General features: G+C 40.4%; 1 protein-coding gene across 1 annotated transcript in view; it reads right to left on the bottom strand.

Annotated features, from left to right (window-relative positions):
* Window positions 1-9476: 9476 nt before the first annotated feature.
* The window catches only part of plppr4b (phospholipid phosphatase related 4b), a 56137-nt gene continuing 42647 nt past the window's right edge, over window positions 9477-22966 (bottom strand). Inside the window, exons 5-7 of the mRNA XM_024802098.2 lie at window positions 17291-17348; window positions 15939-16112; window positions 9477-14346 (exon numbers count right to left, since the gene is read on the bottom strand). Coding sequence (XP_024657866.1) covers window positions 12655-14346; window positions 15939-16112; window positions 17291-17348 — 1924 coding nt within the window. The 3' untranslated portion in view covers window positions 9477-12654. The remainder of the gene's footprint in view (window positions 14347-15938; window positions 16113-17290; window positions 17349-22966) is intronic.

Genomic DNA, 22966 nt, shown 5'->3' with positions numbered 1-22966 from the left:
TAGGCTGCTGCCCCTGCGACCCGGCCTCGGATAAAGCGGATGAAGATGGATGGATGGAGTAAAGTAAGGGATTACTATTGCAAAAACGGTAATTAGATTACCGTTACTTTCCCGTAGGAACGCAGTTACTGCGTTACTAAAACTGTGATTTTTTGTGAGAATGTCTCATGACAGTGACGTAAGCGAGTGTGACATTCGTGACAACAGCTGTGTGCAGATCAACAGTGGATCATATATCGAGTGCAGGAGAGAGTATCAGCGTGCAGCGTTTAAAGCGTGGAAGTACTGACCTTACTTTGAGTTTGATTCCATAAAAAGTGACAAAAACATTAGTGTCCATCGTGCGTGGGAAGAAAACTTCTTTTTACAGCAAAAAACCCCCTAAACTTCCAAGCAAGCACCGAGTAGCTACGACGTAATGGGAAATTCACAGAGAAACTCGCGGATTCTTCCACTGACCACTGCGGCACACCTGCACCAGGGTAAACCTCCGCGTACCCCCAGTCCTGCTTTACAGGTGAAAATAGAGCAACAGGACCACTGAGTCTTTGATTTTATTTATTTTCTGCTGTGTTTTACTTGCATCTATTTGAAAGACTGAGTGTAAACACAAAAAATATTTTTATTTTATGTGCTGGAATGTGCAGAAAGGTTCAAGGTTCTTTATTTGTCACATGCAAAATAGGTTTAAATGTTAAACAAATTTCTTCAAGTCAGAGAATGTTGCATAGAATTTCATTTTTGCTTGAGGCATAAAGTTAAAAGATTAAAACTGATAAAACAAGTTTAAAAAAAAGAAACTTTTCCATTTGATTACATTTTGTATGATGGATTATGTAGAAAAAGTAGAATTGGGCTAAAAGATCTATCGCTTTATCACCTATTCAGATTGTAAATCATGTTTTTAAAAAGTAACTAAGTAACTAAGTAATTAACCCCAATTTGTCCTAAAAAAATGGTCACACTATTGGTCCTAAGGCCACAAAACGGCCCCGCCCTAAAAAGTGCAATAAAAATATTATATATTCATTTTTTTCCACTTTAAATTGGTCAGTCTTTTAAAACTACTTCTCCCTGAAATATTCATATAAAGTTTTAATTATATTTTCGTTGTTTAAACCCTTTAAATCCCAGTTTAATTACATGAGCGCGCTGTTTTTTTAGCCCTAAAAAACAAAAAAAAATTAATATTTTCAAAAAGAACATTTGAAGTAATATTTGATTGTTATTATAATTAGGCCTTTAGATGGTCCAAAGATTGGCACCAACATTCATTTTGACCTGCCATTATTTTTTTTGGAGGAGCACATTAAAAAAAATGCATCCTAAGGACAATTCCCCAAAAAGTGCTATAAAAACTTTATATATTCATATTTTCTTTCACTTTAAATTGGTCAGTCTTTTAAAACTACTTCTCCCTGAAATATTCATATAAAGTTTTAATTATATTTTCGTTGTTTTAACCCTTTAAATCCCAGTTGTATTACACGAGTGCCCTGTTTTTGTAGCCCCAAAAAACAAAAAAACCCTAAATATTTTCCAAAAAAAACCATTTGAAGTAATATTTGATTGTTATTATAATTAGGCCTTTAGATGGTCCAAAGATTGGCACCAACATTCATTTTGACCTGCCATTATTTTTTTTGCAGGAGCACATTAAAAAAAATGCATCCTAAGGACAATTCCCCAAAAAGTGCTATAAAAACTTTATATATTCATATTTTCTTTCACTTTAAATTGGTCAGTCTTTTAAAACTACTTCTCCCTGAAATATTCATACAAAGTTTTAATTATATTTTCGTTGTTTTAACCCTTTAAATCTCAGTTGTATTACACAAGTGCCCTGTTTTTTTTAGCCCCAAAAGCACACAGCACACACGTCAGATACCACGTGACAACAAATATATAATTTTCTGTTGATTAAAAAAAAAAAGAACCCTCTAAAAGCCCTAAGGGCAGAAAATGGTCCCGCCCGAGCAGCGGGCCAAGCTGCTGCTGCACGCCGGGAATGAGTCTCCCTCTCCTGCGGGTCTGTCTCGAGCAGCCCGCTGGAAAGGTGTATTTTCGAGCAGGCGTCAAATGTGAAACAAGGGCGCCACCTGGTGGACAAATAAAAAAATTACAACTCTAAGGCCCCTAGTCCAAAATGAAACTGAAAGTGGAAACATGATGATTACATTAGCGGTAATTATTTTGCAGTGAAAAATAGCGTTTATAATGGGTTTCAATGGGGCACACATCGACCACTTGGCACAATAGTGTAAGTTTATCTGTAGCTTAGCCACTGAACCTAATTTAAGGAAGTCAGACTGAAATTTTAAAATTAAATGTAACCGAACTTTTTTTTGGAAAATCTGGCTATATTCCATTCAAGACAGTGCAAATGGCTTGGATACGAAGAACACAAAAGCCACAAAAAGGTCCCAAGACAATCTACGGGTTTTAATTACTTTTGAAAATAAGTAATCAGTAAAGTAACTGGATTACCTTTTGGGGGAAGTAATCAGTAATTAGTTACTGATTACTTTTTTCAAGTAACTTGACCAACACTGGTTGTGGGTGGCTGTAGCTCAGGTGGCAGAGCAGGTCAGCCACTATTCAGAAGGTCGGTGGTTTGATCCCAGGCTGCACCCTGGCTGCATGCCAAATATCCTTGGGCAAGATACTAACCCCATGTTTGCCTACTGGTGGTGGTCAGAGGGCCCGGTGGCGCCTGTGTCCGGCAGCCTCGCCTCTGTCACTGCGCCCCAGGGCAGCTGTGGCTATAATGTAGCTGCCATCGCCAGTGTGTGAATGTGTGTGTGAATGTGTGTGTGAATGGGTGAATGACTGAATGTAGTGTAAAGCATCCTATATACAAATGCAGGCCATTTACAAATGCAGGCCATCAAACAGCTAACAGATCATCTGCAGAGGAATGGCTTATTTGAAGAGTTTCAGTCACGTTTCAGAGCTCAGCACAGCACAGAAACAGCTTTAGTGAAGGTTACAAATGATCTTTTTATGGCCTCTGATAGTGGACTCATCTCTGTGCTTGTCCTGCTAGACCTTAGTGCAGCATTCGATACTGTTGACCATAATATCCTATTAGAGCGATTAGAACATGCTGTAGGTATTACAGGTACTGCGCTGCAGTGGTTTGTATCATATCTATCTAATAGACTCCAGTTTGTGCATGTAAATGGAGAGTCCTCTTCACACACTGAGGTTAATTATGGAGTTCCACAGGGTTCAGTGCTAGGACCAATTCTGTTTACATTATACATTATACAGGCAGTATCATTAGAAGACATAGCATACATTTTCACTGCTATGCAGATGACACCCAGCTCTGTCTGTCCATGAAGCCAGATAACACACACCAATGAGTTAAACTGCCGGAATGTCTTAAAGACATAAAGACCTGGATGGCCGCTAACTTTCTGCTTCTTAATTCAGATAAAACTGAGGTTATTGTACTCGGCCCTGAAAAGCTTAGAAATATGGTCTCTAACCAGATTCTTACTCTGGATGGCATTACCTTGGCCTCCAGTAACGCTGTGAGGAACCTTGGAGTCATTTTTGACCAGGACATGTCCTTCAATGCACATATTAAACAAATATGTAAGACTGCGTTCTTCCATTTGCGCAACATCTCTAAAATGAGAAATATCCTGTCTCAGAGTGACGCTGAAAAGCTAGTTCATGCATTTATTACTTCCAGGCTGGACGACTGTAATTCATTATTATCAGGATGTCCAAAAAACTCCCTGAAAAGCCTTCAGCTGATCCAAAATGCTGCAGCAAGAGTCCTGACAGGGACTAGAAAGAGAGAGCAGATTTCTCCTGTTTTGGCTTCCTGTTAAATCCAGAATTCAAAATCCTGCTCCTCACATACAAGGTCTTAAATAATCAGGTCCCATCTTATCTTAATGACCTTGTAGTACCATATCACCCTATTAGAGCGCTCCGCTCTCGCTCTGCAGGCCTACTTGTTGTTCCTAGAGTATTTAAAAGTAGAATGGGAGGCAGAGCCTTCAGTTTTCAGGCCCCTCTTCTGTGGAACCAGCTTCCAGTTTGGATTCAGAAGACAGACACTATCTCTACTTTCAAGATTAGGCTTCAAACTTTGCTTTTTGCTAAAGCATATAGTTAGGTCAAAAACTGACCGTGTGCAACTTTCAAATACTTGCTGGGCATGTCAGTTGTGATCAATTAGTGCAGTTCTTGAGACACTGACTGCCATTTTGGAGTGCCTGCTACCTGCCATAGGATCCCCCATAGCTGTTGGTCTCAGAGCAAAGCTCTACAAGTTCTCAGCAGTCTTTGCACTACTGAGGTTTCACACTTCTGTCTGTAACCGAAGGACTCCACAAGTTCCTGTAGAAAGAGACTTTAGACCTGGCAGAAGCTTTTATCTGCAAACAAGCTGTGTGTGACACACTTAAGGACAAACACTCAGGTGCATTTGCCACAGAGCTGTATGTGAAAACCAAGGCCCTGTGCAACACCCACAGTATCCCTGAACCAGGTGCCAAGACGAGGCAAAAACAGAAGAAAAGGGAGGATTTTGTGCTGGAGGCAACTGTGGGTTCATGCACTGAATGGACAACTCAGTCACATCGGAAAGAGTGTTACTTTTCCCTTGTGTGGATCAGATGGTTTGCAAGCTTCATCAAAGATTTTCCAGTGTAGATGCAGGGCTACTAAAAGGCAACTCTTCTGTTTTCTTTTCATTAAAATTTAAAACATTTAAGGCCAAATAAACTCTAATGTCATCTAACATGCCAAGAGTGGGCATCCTTCTGCCTCAGGGGCAAATAACTTTGGCAGTCATCAGTGTAACGATGACATGAGATTGATGCCTTCTAAGGATGGAACCCAGAGGCAATAAATACTGCAAAAAAAGCAGTGGCCCTAAAATTAAGCCCTGTGGGCCTAAACCAATTAAGTGCAGTGCCACCAATGCCCACTAAATCACTTATCGAAATATTAAAATATTGTGGTCCAGTGTGTCAACGGCAGCAGTTAGGTCAAGCAACACCAGAACAACATGGTTACCAGAATCACATGTTGTTATGGATCTTTAATAATGCAGACTCTGTGCTATGAAGTGTTTTAAAACCTGATTGAAAAACCTCCAGGATGCTGTTATCATCTAGAAAATATTTCAGTTAACAAAATACAATTTTCTCTAAAATGCAGGAAAGAAAAGCAGTTTGGAAATAGCCCTATAATTAGCCAATAGAGTGTGATCGAGGCCAGGTTTCTTAAGCAATGGCTGCAACTACTGCATGTTTGAAATTTGCAGGAACCACACAGCTAATAATGGCAAGAACAGAGTGCTCTGTACTAGGACAGGATCACGGTGGGGGGAGCTGGTGAACCACATCCTCTAAAAGGGAGAAAGTCACAAACTCAAACTGAGTAAAAACAGCAGAGTCAGGAGCCATGGTGATGACAATCTTTTCAAGATTACCTAGCGGTAGTCTTTTGTGTTTGAAATTTGAAATGACACCTTTTTCCATCTGCGTTCTGCTCAGCGACGTTCCCTCTTGGTAGAGCATACTGAGTCTACCCCGTCTTTAATACTCGAATCAATGCTGATCTGAAATCACAACAGGAAATATACTGGTTGGTTTCATTAACAAACATTTATTCAAATAGTTGAGACAGTGCACAGTTTGTCTTCTACCCTGATCATCGTCCTCTGGACACACAGAATCCAGTGGCTGATTTTGTGTGTGAGATGCTAGATCCAATGATTTATGCAATCAAAACTTTGTAGTATTTAACTGTTGCACAATATCACAACAAGTGAACTATTATAACTCAGCTGACTGTAAATGCATTTTTCTGTGTAGAATTCATACAGCTGATCACATCAGAAAACATTTATTCACCCAGGGACAACACAAGAGTCTACACACGGAGAGAGTATTCATTCACAGTTCTACCCACTGGATTTACATTTCTACCCGTGTGCTACATTTACTTTACTTTGGATTTGACCTTTGGGACAGCTAAATCAGGAAATAAAGTAACTAAATTTTGTGTAAATATTCATGTCATTTTTCTTTATGGCAAACTTTTATTTTAATTTATTTAAGAGAGTGAGGATAGGATTGCTTTGACCTAAGCTTTACTCTAAAGAATATAATGTGTAATTCTCACCATCGCATCTTTTATATAAAATTTTGTAAACGTGGCAATGTTCAGGTGACATCACACAGGCTGGTTTAATAAATGTCATGGGGGGGGGGGGCAATTCTGATGTTTTCCTTTGAAGGTGTTAAGAGGCTAATGTAAAATTCATTGGTGCACATTCATTGCACAGCTCTGAAAGTGAGAAATGAAATCATTGTGGAAGTGCCACAAAATGTTGTTCTTCTTAAGGCTAATCCTGGCTGACTCAGAATTTAAAGTCTCCACAGACTCCCACATTAAAATGAGTAAGTGACCCACTCACTTCTGGTGCACTCCAAGGTCCAGCACATATATTATGAACAGAAGGTGTATTCTCTTTTCTTGGTACCATTTTCCCTAAATGTAATCTTTACTTTCACTGTTTTCTCAATGACACCCACTTATATGTCTCCTGCAGGCGTCATTCCTCCCCCCACCTTCTCTAATTTTCTTAAGCTCAAAGAGGATAAAACTGAAATCCTTCTCATCTGCACCAAATCCAACCTACTGAAGGCAAATCATTTCATTCTCCCTACTGACAGCTCCGCGATTTCCTGTTCACCTCAGGTAACGAGCCATGGTGTCATCCTAGATAGCTCACTATCCAATAAATCTCACAACAACGATCTCACCCATTCTGCCTACTTCCATCTACACCACATTAACCGATTACATTCTTCTCTTTCCACCCAGTCTACGTCCATTCTTGTCCAAAGTCTCGCTACCTCCCGCATTGACTATTGTAATTTTCTCTTACATGGTTTCCCCCAAAAATCCCTCCATAAGCTGCAACTGGTTCAACTGCTTGCTTTATTACCAGAACCCCCTCCTACCAGCACATCAACCCCTTCCTTCAGGAACTTCACGGTAGTATTCAAACTTCTGCTCACCTTCAAGGCCCGTCATAACCTCGCTCCTCCTTTCTGACCTGTTAAGCACTACCTCTTCGCTCACTTTGATCTTCCTCTTTCCAAATTCCTGTGCCTTCTTTCCACCTCAGCACGATGGGAAGCAGAGCATTCAGCTGCTCTGCTCCCAGGCTGTGGAACTCTCTACCCCCTGATATAAGAAGCATTGGTTCTCTCCCCCAGTTTCAACTCAAACCTGCTGTCCAAGTCTGCATATTCACTGTGAACTTATTGTTTATTTTATCTTCTTTTTTATTGTTCTTCATTTTGTCATTGTTCTACTATGTGTTTTACCTCTTTTTTAAGCATCCTTGGGTGTCTTGAAAGGTGCTTTTAAATAAAATGTATTATTATCCATCCATCCATCCATCCATTCGCTTCCGCTTATCCTTTTCAGGGTCGCGGGGGGCGCTGGAGCCTATCCCAGCTGTCATAGGGCGAAAGGCGGGGTACACCCTGGACAGGTCGCCAGTCTGTTGCAGGGCCAACACACAGGGACAGACAACCATTCGCACTGACATTCACACTCACATTCACACCTAGTGGCAATTTAGATTATCCAGTTAACCCATCCCCACAAGCTGCATGTCTTTGGACGGTGGGAGGAAGCCGGAGTACCCGGAGAGAACCCACGCAAACACGGGGAGAACATGCAAACTCCACACAGAAAGACCTGATGGTGGAATTGAACTCAGGACCTTCTTGCTGTGCGGCAACAGTGCTAACCACCGTGCTGCCTGTATTATTATTATTATTATTATTATTATTATTATTATTATTATTATTATTACAGTCCATTTTTCCAAACTCGCAAAATACTCCTTGAGCAGGAGGAAGTCACAGGTTTTTCAGACCGTGGTTCAACTTAATCTTTTCTGTTGTACATGGTTCGGTTTAGGAAAGGTTTGTGTTCTTAAGTGTTGTACTTTACCGTAAATATGGAAAAAGATTTAAATGTCATTTTTATGTGGTGCCAATGGGTTCTGAAGATGTGTTCATGTGTTCATATGGGGTGGCTGTAGCTCAGGTGGTAAAGCAAGTCACCGTTAGGAGGGTTAGGTGGTTCAATCCTAGTCTGCTCCAGTCTGCATGCCAAATATTCAAGATACTAACCCCAGGTTGCTTTCCGATGCATCCATCAGAGTGTGAATGTTAGTTAGACAGCACTAAAAACGTAGAAAAGTGCTTGTATGAATGGGCGTGATTGGGTGAATGAATGAGTTGTACAAAGCATTTTGAGTGCTCAGAGTAGAAAAGCGCTCTATAAAACCAGCCCATTTACCATATGTGATGTGCCTGAATGGCAATAGCTGGTGAGAACCAGTGAGGTTGAGGGTTTTGTCTTTTTGCAGGATTTGGTGCTAAGAAACAACAGGAAAAATATTTGCAAAAAGTGGCACTGCAGTTGTGCTTTTCACTGAAACCTTTCACCCTCATCACAGACTTGTAACCTGTCCAGAACGTACCATGGTTGTACAATGGTAACATTCAAACAGTGATAGCAAAGATAGAAATGCCCCTCCATGAACAGCAACCTTACCATGCTATAGGGATTTATTTGTCACAGTGATCCCAGTGTTGCTGGGATTTTTTTTTCTGTGGCAGGGGAACAAAATCCCAGGTCCTGGGTGAGGGGCCAGACTAAGAGTGATTCAGCTGACTGCTGTGACAGGAAAAAAAAAAAAGGCCAAGACCAACAAAGGCCCCAGTCCGGTAGATCTTCAACTCCACAGACCAGAACAGTATTCGAAGGGAAGCTGGAACACCAAGATTATGCAGACCATGTTCTGCATCTCATTTGCTGATTTGCAAGATAATTGGTGCCTGTCATGGTGATAATCCCTGAAGCAGATGGTAGAATGTCCACCAAAGTGGAAACTTCTAAGCAGATCTCTGTTTGTTTTTAATCAACAGTCACAATAACCGTGATAATGGGAGAGATTTCAGAATCACCATAAAATACAATTATTGAGAGAATGTGCATACACTGGCTTCTACACAGTATAGAGTATTAAAGAAAAGTACCTGGATTAGTTTTGATAGAAATAAATTGCTCAATGGCACAAAATAAATTTGCAGCGAACATGATGCTGCTCTTGCATTCGTGGAAAGATTGGTCCACACATTTTACACGCTTAGTCATGTAAAATCACATTTTTTTATTTTCATCGTGATAATTATGCTGAGGTATTACAATTTTCTTTGAAATTTGTTACACATAGCACCTGTAAATGAGGGTTGGTTATATATATATATATATATATATATATATATATATATATATATATATATAGGGCTGTTGGGCAATGCTACAAGTGAATCCTGACATCCTGAATGACATCCTGCTGTGGGGGCTCTATAAATTTGACATTTTATTCAATTTTCTTTGTAGTTTTGTTGTGTGTGTGTGTGTGTGTGTGTGTGTGTGTGTGTGTGTGTGTGTGTGTGTGTGTGTGTGTATGTATACTGTTGTATATCTAATGTGACTAACTTGAAACGTTCCATGCTTTCATAGTAAATATTCCAGTTGTTGATCACCAATATTTACAAAAAACCCAAAAATCACTAGTCTGGTACCAGGAAAAAAAAAAACATCTTCAAAAGTGATTGTCATTTAGCAAAACACAGATTGTCACCCATTTTATTCATCTATATCTGCTCTTATGTGGATCGAGCATTCATAACATAAAGTACATACAACTTTTACTTTGTGTGTTTCTTTGTTTCTCCAATATAATCCGGTCTTTTAAGTCTGACGTCATTAACCGTGCCTGGGCTCAAACTCTGCTTCAGGCCCCAACGTCAAACAAACACTGCAGCATCACTGAGAGTTAAAAACTGTTTAAATTCTTTCATCTGTAATAAAATGATCAGTGTTGCTGCTCTACCAGGTGTAACAATTAAGTTTAACATCCAGGCATCCATGAAAACAGAATTTATTAAATTTAACAGAGTTTGAAGTTAGCAGGAAGTTAGCTCGCTAACTTCCACCTAAACATAATATAGCATGTTCTGACTGAGAGATTTCTGAAACAATTCAAACCTGCAGCTCTGTTATCACTTCCAACATAAATGAAGACAGAAAACTAAACAGCAGTGACGTTTGTAGGGTTACTGAACAATGTTTCCTCTAATGTTTCACGTGTCTGAGCGAACACACAAACTCCCAGAGCGTCCCTTGGACCACTGTGAGCAACAGCAGACGTGTGCACTGTGGTCACGGCAGCATCGAATCCATCCAAGGTTTATTAAAATAATCAAAGCACAGCATTTACATTTATGTTAGACTTTTGTTTTTGTTGTCTTTGCTCACAGGCTTTCGAGCGTTTTCCTTATAAAACGCTGTTTTTAACCTTTTTTCCCGCAGTAAATATAAACAACGACAGTATTCAGGAAGAAACTCTGGTTTTACGCGGCCGATCAACACAATTTAAAAACTGGTATAAAGTCCACACTTTGTCTGTCAGTTGTTCCGTCTGTCCTGCTCACATCTCCAATGGTTGTACACGTTGTCATTAACATGGCTTCACTCCACATCAGCTGCTTTGCTAAAACACCGGCACATAAGGACGCTGTCATAGCCTGTCAACCACGTTGATTAGCTGTGTATATACGAATGTGAATCGCATCATTGGCTGGACTACGGGATAAGGTGGCATCGTTCTAATCCCATACGGGAGCAGCCAGTCACTGACTCACACTGCAAAACAGAATTGTTAAAGTATTAATTTTAATTTCAATTCAGGTTAGATTTTTTTTGTGTGCAACGCAGATTTTCTGTGCGCAGAGACATGCCAGCAGTGCGCAATTGCGCATGTGCGCAGCTTAGAGGAAACATTGTTATTGAAGTTGGGCTAGCTGGTATATAATGATGTGCTACATGATCACTAGCGACACAGCTACGTTAGCATAGCATAAACACAGTGAAGCTGGAGGATGAACGCTAACTTTTTTCCACTCGATAAAAGTTAACGTGAGTGTTCCTGATGGTTAGGAACAAATGTAATCACATGGCAGGATGCTGTAAACGGACCAAACTTCAGCCAGGAGAACAACTGAGATAATCCATCCACAATACGAGGTTAGTCATTAATATACTGCTGCATGGGCTGGGCTGTAGCTACATCGTAAGGTTTTAAAAACTGAGCTTTAAAAGGATTAGCAGTAATAAAAATTGAGAGAGGCCAACAGTGATCACTGACTGTTTTTAAGGGCTTGTTGAGATTAAATAGAACAAGATAGAAAGCATTAAAACATGTTAAAAACACAAGAGCCTTAATAAATTCAGAGTAGTTTGGGCCCAGAAGCAGGATTCATCACGTCATCACCTAAAGACCAGATTTGTAAGGTGTCTCTATCAGTTAACGGGACTGTAATTAAAATTACTTTTAGATGTGTTAAATGCAAAATAACCTCAGAAGTTATAATTCAAATTTTAACAAAGGGTACGTGACATTAAAATTATGGTGCAACACATGCTTTTACACTGCTATAGATCTGTGCCTGAAAATGCATAGGTTTTTTTCCCCTTGTTTTGCTAGGACATTATGGAGAAAGTGGACAGGAAAGCAAGTCGAGAGAAGGGACACGACATGCAGGGACCTGGAGCAGATTCAAACCCAGGCCTGTGCTGTAGCCTTTTAACATGTGGGCCACCTGCTGAAATGGGTGAGCAATTTAGGGACTGTAGACATGGTTTTTATATCCAAACTCTAGGTGCTGAATATTCTGTTACTTTATTGTGAACAAAAAGTTAAAGTGTTTCACTAAAAGCTACAAAGACAATTTAAATCAACCTGCCACGTAGGGAAGGAGACTTGAGGTTAATTGCACTGCCTTTTTAAAAATTTACTAATTACCTCTCAGTATAAAGAAGAAGATTTCACCACTTTGCTGCCTTGTTGTGCTTAGATCTGGGACCCACGTGGAGGTCCAAATATAGGTAGAGGATATAAAGACAAAATTGGGGTTAACGATATACGTTGTACAGTAAACACTTATTTCAGTGCAAGTCACAGCATATTTGACGTCATAGCTACAGAAGGAATGCTAAGCACACTTATGGTTTAAACAGTGTTTTGTTGAATATGTGGAATTTGTACAGAAAAGAGACAGAATATAAAAGTTCTCTCTTTCACATGTCATTCTTTAACGCTTTATGAAATATTACATTTTGCATCTATTGGGATTTTACATTATGTCATGTAGTACGTGAACTGTTTTGGGGGGTGTAGCACCATACACAGTATTTACAGTTCAGAGAACGAAACATTGGTTTTACGGCTATGATACAAGTATTTTTAGTAGTCTGCTACACTTTCATTGTTTCTGCGCTACTTTTTTGTGGATGTTTTTATCCAAAACACTATAAAAAAGGTTCCACTGGCAGAGCATCTACATTACAATAGGGAGTGATCACAAAAGTACACAGTGATTTCTACAACACTTAAAAGGTTGTGCTTTAGTGTAAACACTTACAAAAATCATGCTGACTAAAACCCTTTCTTTTATTTTATTATCATATTTGGGGATTCCTTAAAAATATTGTTGCATCTCATCAGTGCTGAGTTTTTTTATTATTTTAGTCCTTGTAAACAGGAGTAATAGATGTTCCCTTGTAGAAAATATTCCGAGCATTATCTGGGCTGTTGGCTCTCTCTGGAATCAGGATGATGTTATTGACTTTTCTTTGTAGTGTGGACTCTCGACTTGAGGTGACTGAAGGGGTTTCTGAAGCACTCTCTCCACCTTCGCCACCACCTCCTCCAGACCCAGAAGTGCTTCCATCACCTGGAGTTACCCTTATAGTAGAGAGGCCCTGTGGTTGAACCCTCTGCTCTGACTGCCCAGTTTTCTGCGTGTGAACTGTAATTATGGGTGGGGTGCTAATGGTGGCGGTGGTAGTAACAATGTGATTGGCACGCTTTCTGTCAATAGATCCTTCACGTATTGAGTCAGAGCTTTCTGAGTCTCTGTTCAGATCATTGAGCTCAAAAGACTGCCTCAAACACCCACTTGATGCTCCCCCTACACCAATCGTCTCTGTACCTCCACCAGCTCCAGTGCCGTGATCCAGGGATCGCCACCTCCATGTTCCGCTTCCATCTGTAGATGGAGCTTGGATCACTGGTCTGCTGTTTTCGGGGTGTGCCTCTACTCTGACAATTGCACCAGTGCTCCCTGAAATACTGCCTGATGTGCTGCCCAATGAGCTGGGCCCTGTGGTGTTGGTGGGGTCTTGATCAGTAAGTGCCCTGTAGTGAGCAGTGCCTTGGAAACTCCCTGTGTTGTTGCACGCCATGCTGCTTTCATCTAAGCTTTTGGAATGGGTCTGTAGAAGTCCTTGCTGTTTAGACATAGCAATCACTTGCATGATTCGAGGTTGGAGATTCTGCCCATTTTCATTAGTCCTGCAGGTTGCAGTCTTCTCTGCAGCTCTTTGCCAGGTAGCCTGGATAGTGCTGTTTGTTGTTGACATCCCCTCTTTTCCTCCTCTGCCTCCCACTGTCCTGTCAGAGATGGCATAACTTTCATGACCTTCCTCTGGTATGTGGACCAGTTGAGAAGACCCAGGTCGAGGCTGCATGTTTATCCTAGCTCCTCCAGTGATACCACTACAGTTAGTGGGTAAAGTGGTACTAGCACCTGTGGCCAGTTTGGCCATATATGCATGGGCATCAAAACCACCATTCAGACCCATTGCAGATGGCTCAGAGCTTGATCGGAGCTCCATGCTGCCATGATGGTGTGGATGCTGGGAGGGTGGCCCTGATGACGAGTCTACAGACGAGGAGAATGAATCTGGGACCTGAAGAGAACACTTATGAGTGTTGTTCTTACTTTTCCATTGAGACAAAAGCTGCTTTGAGCGGCTAGAGTCCATGGAGGCATGGTGGAGGGTGGCAGCATGGCGCCTAGCTGCCTCTTCATATGCTGCCATAGCCTGTGGGGTGTGGACCCGAGGGAGAGTGTGACTAAAGGTCATCATGGCATCTTTGCTGTGGGGGCTGTGTGGGGATATCACTTCCACATCTGCACTAGAGCGCTTCAGGCTTCCATCGGGCCTCTGCTGCTGAAGACCTCGGTGAAGCAGACCCTCAGAATGGGAGATGGGGATGGTAGGCTCCCCAGATATGCTAGCTTTCATTTGCAGGTGGTTGAGGACAGCTTCCTGGCTAATATGTGGCAAGGAGCAAGGTGGGCAGTGCACAAGTGCAGGAGGACTGCTGCTGGTCTCCTCCCTAGACTGAAAATTTCCAACTGCATACAATCCCTGGCAACAGAGAAACAGAGAAACACTTCTAGGTTCTTTTACTTAAAACCTAATATGATATTAATATGATTTCATGCTTGATACCTGGATTCTGATTTTGGATAGGCTAGTGTAAATTAGGGCTGCCATTATTAGTCGACTAGTCACGATTACGTCGACTATCAAAATTGTCGACGACTGATTTAATAGTCGACGCGTCGTTTGAAGCTTTGTAAGATCACAAAAGACGCAGGAATAAGTAGCAGGATTTAAGAGTGTAATAACGGACTGAAACAGAAGATGGCAGCACTGCATGTACAAGGATGCCAGCTGCCGTTAAACCCCGAAAAAGAAGAAGCAGCTGTGTCCCAGAATTCATAGCGCAGCCCTGCTCAGTTTCCAACAATGGCGGCAGCTACTTAGTTTTAATATTACTCTTATTATTCTTTCTGGGTCACAAAATAAACGTTTAACATATTTTCAGGCGAGAATGTAGCTGTGTAAACCTCAAATATCTGCTCAGTTTATCAAGACACCACATATTTTCAAAAGCGCTCCGACGTTTTCGGAGACGTCTGTTACCCACTAGCTCGATAGCGAGCCGGGGGCGAGGCTAGCTAGAGCCGTGAGAACACCAGACTCCCGGCAAATCATTTTCAAACCCACCGCCGTCTTTCGCTACTCAGGTTAAATATATATGAGTCACTTAGATAACTTAAAAATGTTGTTTGGCTTTTTTCAGTGTTTTATTTGTTCCTGAGTAAATCGGTTTGGCTGAGATTAAAGTTATAGTTTTTACACAGCTGAATAAACGTCAAGCAGACAGCTGATTATCAGAAGTGTGAGATGCTGAGAATTTACTCCGGTGTCCTGTTATATTTTAGATAGCAAGAGTTTATTAAACTTCACCGAAACAATCTGCAGATTTCATTAAAATTGAATAAACTATCATCTTGTCTTTATTTTTAGTTAGCACAGACCTTAAACACTTAAAGCTGTAAGCTAATGATAGTTATATAAGAGCAGATGCTGCTGGTGCAATAAGCTGTACTTTTACGTTCAATGGATGATGATCTGATTAGTCGACTAATCGCAAAAATAATCGGTGACTAGTCGACTATCAAAATAATCGTTTGTGGCAGCCCTAGTGTAATTTGGGCAGGGCCTTGTAACTACAGTAATACTACCCTTTTTATTACAAGCGATTTCAAGTGTGTGTATAAATTAAGGAAAAACAGAAAATACTTCTCATGGGCCTTCAGGATGGGTCTATTGTTGAACTGGATGGATTCAGGTCCCTTAATCCCACCCATAACACTGTGAACAATTTAGTCGGTTCAATGCTTTATACTACATTGAAAGCCCCAGTCTTTCATGAGACTATTTGAACGAGTGCTTTGATGTGAGAAAAAATCCCACTGGCTTTGGTGATTGTCTAACTCAATTTGAATCCAATTAAATCTCATACATACCTGATAAAATATCTAACCTTGATTTAAATTAAGTTGGTTGAAAACTTAAAAGCAGCCAACACATGTGTCTCCAAACATAAACTTTTATTATGATGAGAACATCTGTACCCATAGTGGCAAAAACCACATCTAATTCCATACCAGATAGACAGCAACAGCACCTCCAAGTAGAAAGCCCAGGTAGACGTCCATTGCATGGTTCTTGTATTGAATAATCCTGGTCAAGCCACAAATGATGGCACTCATAATAAAAGAAAAGACGAGCAGGGGCTTAAGTAGCTTGGATGAGTCCGTCAGAGTGCTGTTGAAATACATCTGCAACATACAGCAAATACAATACTGGTTTTATTTATAGCCTTAAGCTTATTGGTTTTTGTCATATACGCTTAGGGAGGTAGCATACTGTGGGTCTGTCTCAAAATACTACCATTTCCCCCAAACAATAAAAACAAATTTATGGACTGCACAGCTAAGGAATGAGCTGAAGCTATGCTCAGCTGAAGCTGATACAATTGATTTTGAACAATTTCAGCACTTTGTACAATATGTCTCATTCACCAATATAAGTGCATTCTTCCTATGTCTAAATACAACAATTTTCACTTTTGCTGCTCAAAGCATCTTCCATGAGGAGTCTAAGGAGCTCGGAAAGAAAAGTGTCTGGACTTCTTTAAGTTTCCTTGAAGTTGTTTCATCCGAGAAGCTTCTTCAGTTCTAAGAGCAACTGGTGTAAAGGGTCCCAGATTTAAGGTCCATGGGAGTGTCCCCCCATGAACGTCATGGACCCCCTAATGATCCTCTCCCTAATCACATGAGCCAAGGTGTGAAAACGGGTGTAGGTCACAATCAGCCAGGGTTTTGGGTGAGCTCATTGTGAAACCTAGCCCCACCCCATCTTGTGATTTCCTGAGGTCAAATGCTCTAGGATGTGTGCGGAGGGAAGGATCTCAAAACGGGATTATAGATGGCAGACAGTTGGTGTCGTAAGCCCCGCCTCTGTTCAAAGATGGTCGCTCACAGAGGACATAGATGGCTTCTTTCACCCTTCTTTCAAACCATTGGTCTTCTCTGTCCAAAATGTGAACAATGGCGTCCTCAAAAGAGTGACCTTTGTCCTTTAGATGGACAGCTGAGTCTTGTCCCGTCGAGATGGACTTGACTGTCCATCTGCATCTAAAGGACCAAGGTCACTCTTTGTCCAGATCCTTTTCTTTTCAAGCTCCTTAAACTATGATAACCTGGATGACTGAGAACCTTCACAGACATATTCCATAAGGAGAAAAACTCATTTTACATTTTAACTGAAAAGAAAGCCTGTTTGGTTCACAGAGGGTTGAGTTGTTTGTTATGTAACTGATAAAAAAAATAAGAAGATAAGTTGAATTGAAGTTTTTTTGTTAAGTCAAATAAACAACGGTATCCTAAGAAGATGTGAGGGACTTCTGCTGTAACACTGGGGATCACCATTTGCACGAGCTCAAAACATCACTCACCGAAACATAGACGGCAGCAAAGGATGCCAGAGTAGCATGCTGTGATGGGAAGGATTTCCTGCAAGAGACAAAAGAACAAAAACAAATTCATCCAAGATTCACCTCAGCAGGAGAGCAGGAGGTAAAAAGAAACACAACTGGCCTGAGATATCAAAAACAAAATCCTACACACTATCTTAGGGACTAAATGACTGAACCAAAACTGAACCTCATTTCATGTGCTCTGCAGTGTTGGGAAGGTTACTTTTAAAATGTATTCCATTACAGATTACAGAATACATGCTCCAAAATGTATTCTGTAACGTATTCCGTTACGTTACTCAATGACAGTAACGTATTCTGAATACTTAGGATTACTTAATATATTATCATGCTTTTTACAACAACGTGAATGTACTATTGCTGTGTGATTTATTACTATTACTGAAGGTCCGCGACTCCGAACTGTAGTAAAGGGACCTCTTGTCATGGTTGGCTGTGTGGCAGGTGGGTAAGCAGGAGTGGTGGATCCAAAATGCAGGACTCAGACACAGAAGTTCAACTTAAAGTGCAGCTTTATTGCTGTAAAACCTCTTACTAACTAAACTCACCAAAAGACAAACAAAAACGCTGGTGGACTAAAACACTGAAGCAGAAATACTGAGCTGGAAACAAAAACACTGGTAACACGGAGGGAAAACACACACAGCTTGTTGAGGGTGCGACGCAACACTGACTCAGAGAAACACAGGGACTAAATACACTGGGAAGTAACGAGGAGAATGAGACACAGAAGGAGAGCACAGCTGGGGGAAATTAGAACTGACGAGACAAGCAAAGCAGGACACATTCACATAAGACACGGACCTTCAAAGTAAAACAGGAAGTATCACACAGAGACGCGAACTTCACACAGTGGAGACAGCAACTAAGAAACACAGAGACATAAACCATAAGGCAGAGGACTAAGAACCGAGAGACACAGAGGGGAACCCAAACATGCAGACACAGACTTACACAGAACAGAGGGGACATAGAGAAACATGAAGGGCAAGGGATCGAAACAAGAAACCATAGAAACTCACACCAAGTACAATAATACAAAAATCACAAAGAACTAAGACGCTGGGTCAGGAGACCCAGGACCGTGACACCTCTGACTAATACGGCGGGGTCCCTGTTGGCTCGTAGCCGAAAACTAGCTTTACTTTGTTGTGTGGGTCAACTTTTCTTGACAGAGAGACGCGTTGAAAGGCTGCTCCAACGGAACTTATTGTTTCGGAGGAAAACACGAACACGGTGTACAGTCGAGTCTTAATAGCTTACTTACAGCTGGGCTCGTCAGGCACTCTTCTTGGCTGCAGTGGTTATTATTATATTTACATGCTTCCAGCTCCCGTTTTTCCTCGATGACAGCTCGTACCTTTCCACTCCCCTTTTTCTCCCTCCTCGCGCTCACAGACCCATAACGTGTATGGCAGTCCATTCTCCCTGCAGCACGGACTACACTGCCCATGATGCTACATTCTTTAGAGCTATGCTTGTAGCATTCTGCCTGTTAGCTTAGCACAACAACAACAACAACAACGACGAAAAGGCGCTCTCTCACCCAGGAAACACACAGTCACAGAGAGAGAGAGAGAGAGCGTCGCCCTGTAACCATGGCAACCGTAACGCTGCCTAGAACAACAGAACAACAGTCAAACAAACCCAAACAGTCCTGACCCGCGACAAAATGAAACAGGAAAGTACCGCAGTGTAATCCATTTATTTCAACAAAGTAACTGTATTCTGAATACCACCTTTTTAAACGGTAACTGTAACGGAATACAGTTACTCATATTTTGTATTTTAAATACGTAACGGCGGTACATGTATTCCGTTACTCCCCAACACTGGTGCTCTGCAACATTGCAGTCATATGTTTACTAATGAAACACATACAAGCATAGAGACAAGGCTTGCCTAAGGCTACTATTGTTGTAAACTGGCCTATATAAACAAAGCAGAACCAAATTAAGCTAGCGTTATAAACTGCAGAGTGCTACAGAAGGAAAGTGAATCTGTAGCTTTGTTTCTCACTCTGCTCCATCCATGACCTACTTATGACAGCTCCTGATATTAAAGCCTCATGCTAACTCCTGACTCTGCATATGTGCACATTGGTAAGTGTTGGTGCATTTATGGAAACATAGTTGCACAGTTGCAACATCTGTGGTGTCATGCAAATTGCATTAAGGGTTTGAAAACAGATAGCACAGCTTATGTCAGCACTAGAAGTGGGTCAACTCTAGTGCTGACATAACCATTATAATTATACCTGCAATAATCTCATTGTAACACAAGTGTTACAATGTATGTCAGTTTAAAACTCAGGTTTCAATACAAAACGTAATAAATAATACAAAAGACATGCATAATATTTAAAGCTGGAGTGCAATAATCATTTGAAGCCTCCTTTAAACCAGTCGTAGTAGTAGCGTCCAAAAAGCACCTCTTTGGCTCTTGGAACACATGCAGGAAGGAACAGACCACTGTCTCTCTCAGAGGGGGAGGAAGTCCAGTTGTAAACTTAGAACAACACATACAGCACATACACACAGTTGTGCTGCTTTAAAAGAAATTCTGTCAGATACAATCAGAATCAGAAAGGGTTTTATTGCCAAATGTTGAGCAGGTTTACAACATTAGGAAATTGCTGCGGTGCTTCAGTGCAAACATACTGTCATAAAAATATAAAAATAAGAATAAGAATTAAAAGTGCTAAGTGGATAGATATATACATGATATATACATGAGTGCAGGTGGTGATCAATATTAGAGAGGTTAAATGTTTGTAATGTTCATTCTGTAAAATCTGTCTATTCACCATCTCTTCAGAGAAACTTGTCTCTTCTGCTTCAGCTTTTGTAGTTTCTTTCTAATTAACAATCAGAAAATCATACTTCAGCCTTAGGGGACATAAACGAAGAAAACCATGGCATCTGAAAATAAAGTACCCGTTGAAAACACATAACATCCTAGAAATTGTGTGGTTGTTTTTTTTGTACATCTTTTGTACAAACAAGTATTTGTTCAAGTTACTTGATTACTGGTAATTGTAATCATGTTGATGACAAATTGATTTTTCCAGTTGGTTTTCCAATTTAAATTGTTTTTTTTCCCTTCTTGTATAATGACTAGGATATCATTTTTCTTGTCATTACTGCTCAGGGCAGTTCTCATGACATAAATGCTGCATTTTGGGGGGAGTTATTCTCTTCTATACCAACTGGTCAGTAAGAAGTAGTGAGCCTGTTTTGAAAATGTAAGGAGTAGAAAATATATATTTATGTAAAATGTAGGGAGCAAAAGGAAAAACGTTTGTGTTTATTGTTCAGTTCTACAAAGCAGATGTGACGAGACTGTGCACCCTTGTAATGTGAGGCCTCCCACTGCTATGTGGTGTCTATAGCTCAGGAGGCAGAGCAGGTCGTCTGCCTTATTAGAAGGTTAGTGGTTGGTAGTTCAATCCCTGCATGCTCCAGTCTGCATACCAAATGTATTTGGCCAAGAAAATAACTACAAGTTGTTCTCTGGTGCATCCATCAGAGTATAAATCTTGCATAGAAAAAAGTGCTTGCATGAATGGGTGAATGAGGCAAAAAGTACTCAGGTGGAGTAGAAAAGCACTATATAAGAACCAATCCATTTATGCAGTGATACCCCTCCTAACATCTAAAATACTTCTATTTTTTTATAGCTGCATCTTAAAGGACTATGGTTGTCACTAGAGATGGCACGATACCACTTTTTTATGTCCGATACCGATATCATAAATTTGGATATCTGCCGATACCGATATGAATCCGATATAGTGTTTTTTAATCAACAAAACTGTTTTTTAAATATCTTGCTGCATTTTGTATAAGTTCATACTCAAGTTTAAAACAACAACTACACTAAAGCTATTCTGTTATACCTGTATGCAAAAAAAATAAATTTCATAGTTCAGCAATACTGATCAATCTAATAAACTTAGACCTACACCATTCTCCCTATTCTGGTATTTTAAAGAGTACTTAGCATAAATATTAAGCAACCTAACTAATAGGGTTCCAACTCCCAGCAACAACAAAAATAAATAAATAAAAAATAGGGAACCACCCCTCACGCTCCACCTCATGATGCTTAATCGACGTAATCAACCTTAATTTGATGCAGTGTGACAAAAAAATGCACAGAAATCAATTATTTTTCAAGAAATATTAAATAGATTCAACATCTTTCTTCAACAAAATTGCAGACTGCACAGATGGTACCTTCCCAAAGGAAAAAGTACTATAGCTTACTAGGGTATATATATTAGACTTAATAGTCACTATATACAGTAATTGACTTCTATTCCTTTTACATCAAATTAAAACTTTGGGTGTCAGATAATTATTTATTAAAAGCTCGACATTTTAAATGAGAATAAGAAAGAAAAGTATGTCTTTGTGCCCCCTTTTCCCAGTTAATGCCCTATCGGCCCCCCTGGCTAAACTTTGCTAGATCCGCCCCTGCACAGTTACCAGCCGTCAGCTACGTAGAAAAAGATCCTGGTGTAGAAAGTAATATTAAATAAATTCTAACAACAGCTTATCAAGCTTAAACGTGCTGCTGTTGTTCAGCCGCTGGTTTCCTCTTTCTGGTGCAAAGTGGACCAAAAACAAACAAGAGAGACGGACTCGCGACAGAAAAGCCGATCAGCTGATCATTGATCAGTTTCATGATTGAAGTAGCAGCCGGAGAGCGAGAGGCAGTCGCTCGTTAAGCTTAACGTGGGAATGCTTTACAAACATTCAGAGATGGACTTACACACTTGCTTTACTTCTCTCGGGGATAACTTTGTCGGAGATGAAATGCCAGGTTGCTAGCGAAGCTCCACATGCTAGGTCCCGCATGCCACAGCCGCTCTATCACGTGATGCATACTGCTCCGAGTGCTAACGTTCTGAGGTGAGTTACGGCGTGTTGCAAGTTTTGTGAGGTGCTTTCGTGATATTTAATGGATCGGATTACATTTTTTATTTTTCTCCGATATCCGATCCAGTAATTTAGGTCAGTATCGGACCGATACCGATACGTAATATCGGATCGGTCCATCTCTAGTTGTCACATTACTAGATATTTAAACTTCATGCCAATGTCTAGGAAAATACTTGATACAGAATACCATTTTTGATACCACAGGGAAGATTATTACCACATCCTGCAACAACAGAAATTATTATTAATTAGATTGAATTAAAAAGTATTTAATAAAAAAATATGTCAACAATTTCATTGCAGGTTGTGAAGGTGAAATATATTCTAGAACAAGTTGAAATTATTTATTGCAGAAGAAGCACATTATGCAAATGGTAATAATGAATTTGTGTGGTATTACTTATGTTACAGTAAAGAGTGCATTGTGCATTCTTAAAGTCGTACATGTTGAATTGAACTGAGTATGTCATCTGTTCAAAGCCTCTCCCAGTCAGTGCTGTTCTCCATGCTTGTCTCACTGTACATGATGTTATTAGCACTTTAAAGGTGATCATTTAGGACTCTAACAAGTTGATTTGTTTACATTTGGCTATCTTAATTTTTAAGTGAGATGTGCGTTTTGACTTTATATACTTTATGCATATAAGGCAACTGTTTCCTTTTGCAATATTTTTGTGTGACGTGTTTT

This window comes from Maylandia zebra, linkage group LG9, assembly GCF_041146795.1.
Source record: "Maylandia zebra isolate NMK-2024a linkage group LG9, Mzebra_GT3a, whole genome shotgun sequence".
NCBI classification, from domain to species: Eukaryota; Metazoa; Chordata; class Actinopteri; order Cichliformes; family Cichlidae; genus Maylandia; species Maylandia zebra.
The sequence above is the reverse complement of the archived record's forward strand: the minus strand, read 5'-3'. Positions and strand labels throughout refer to the sequence as shown.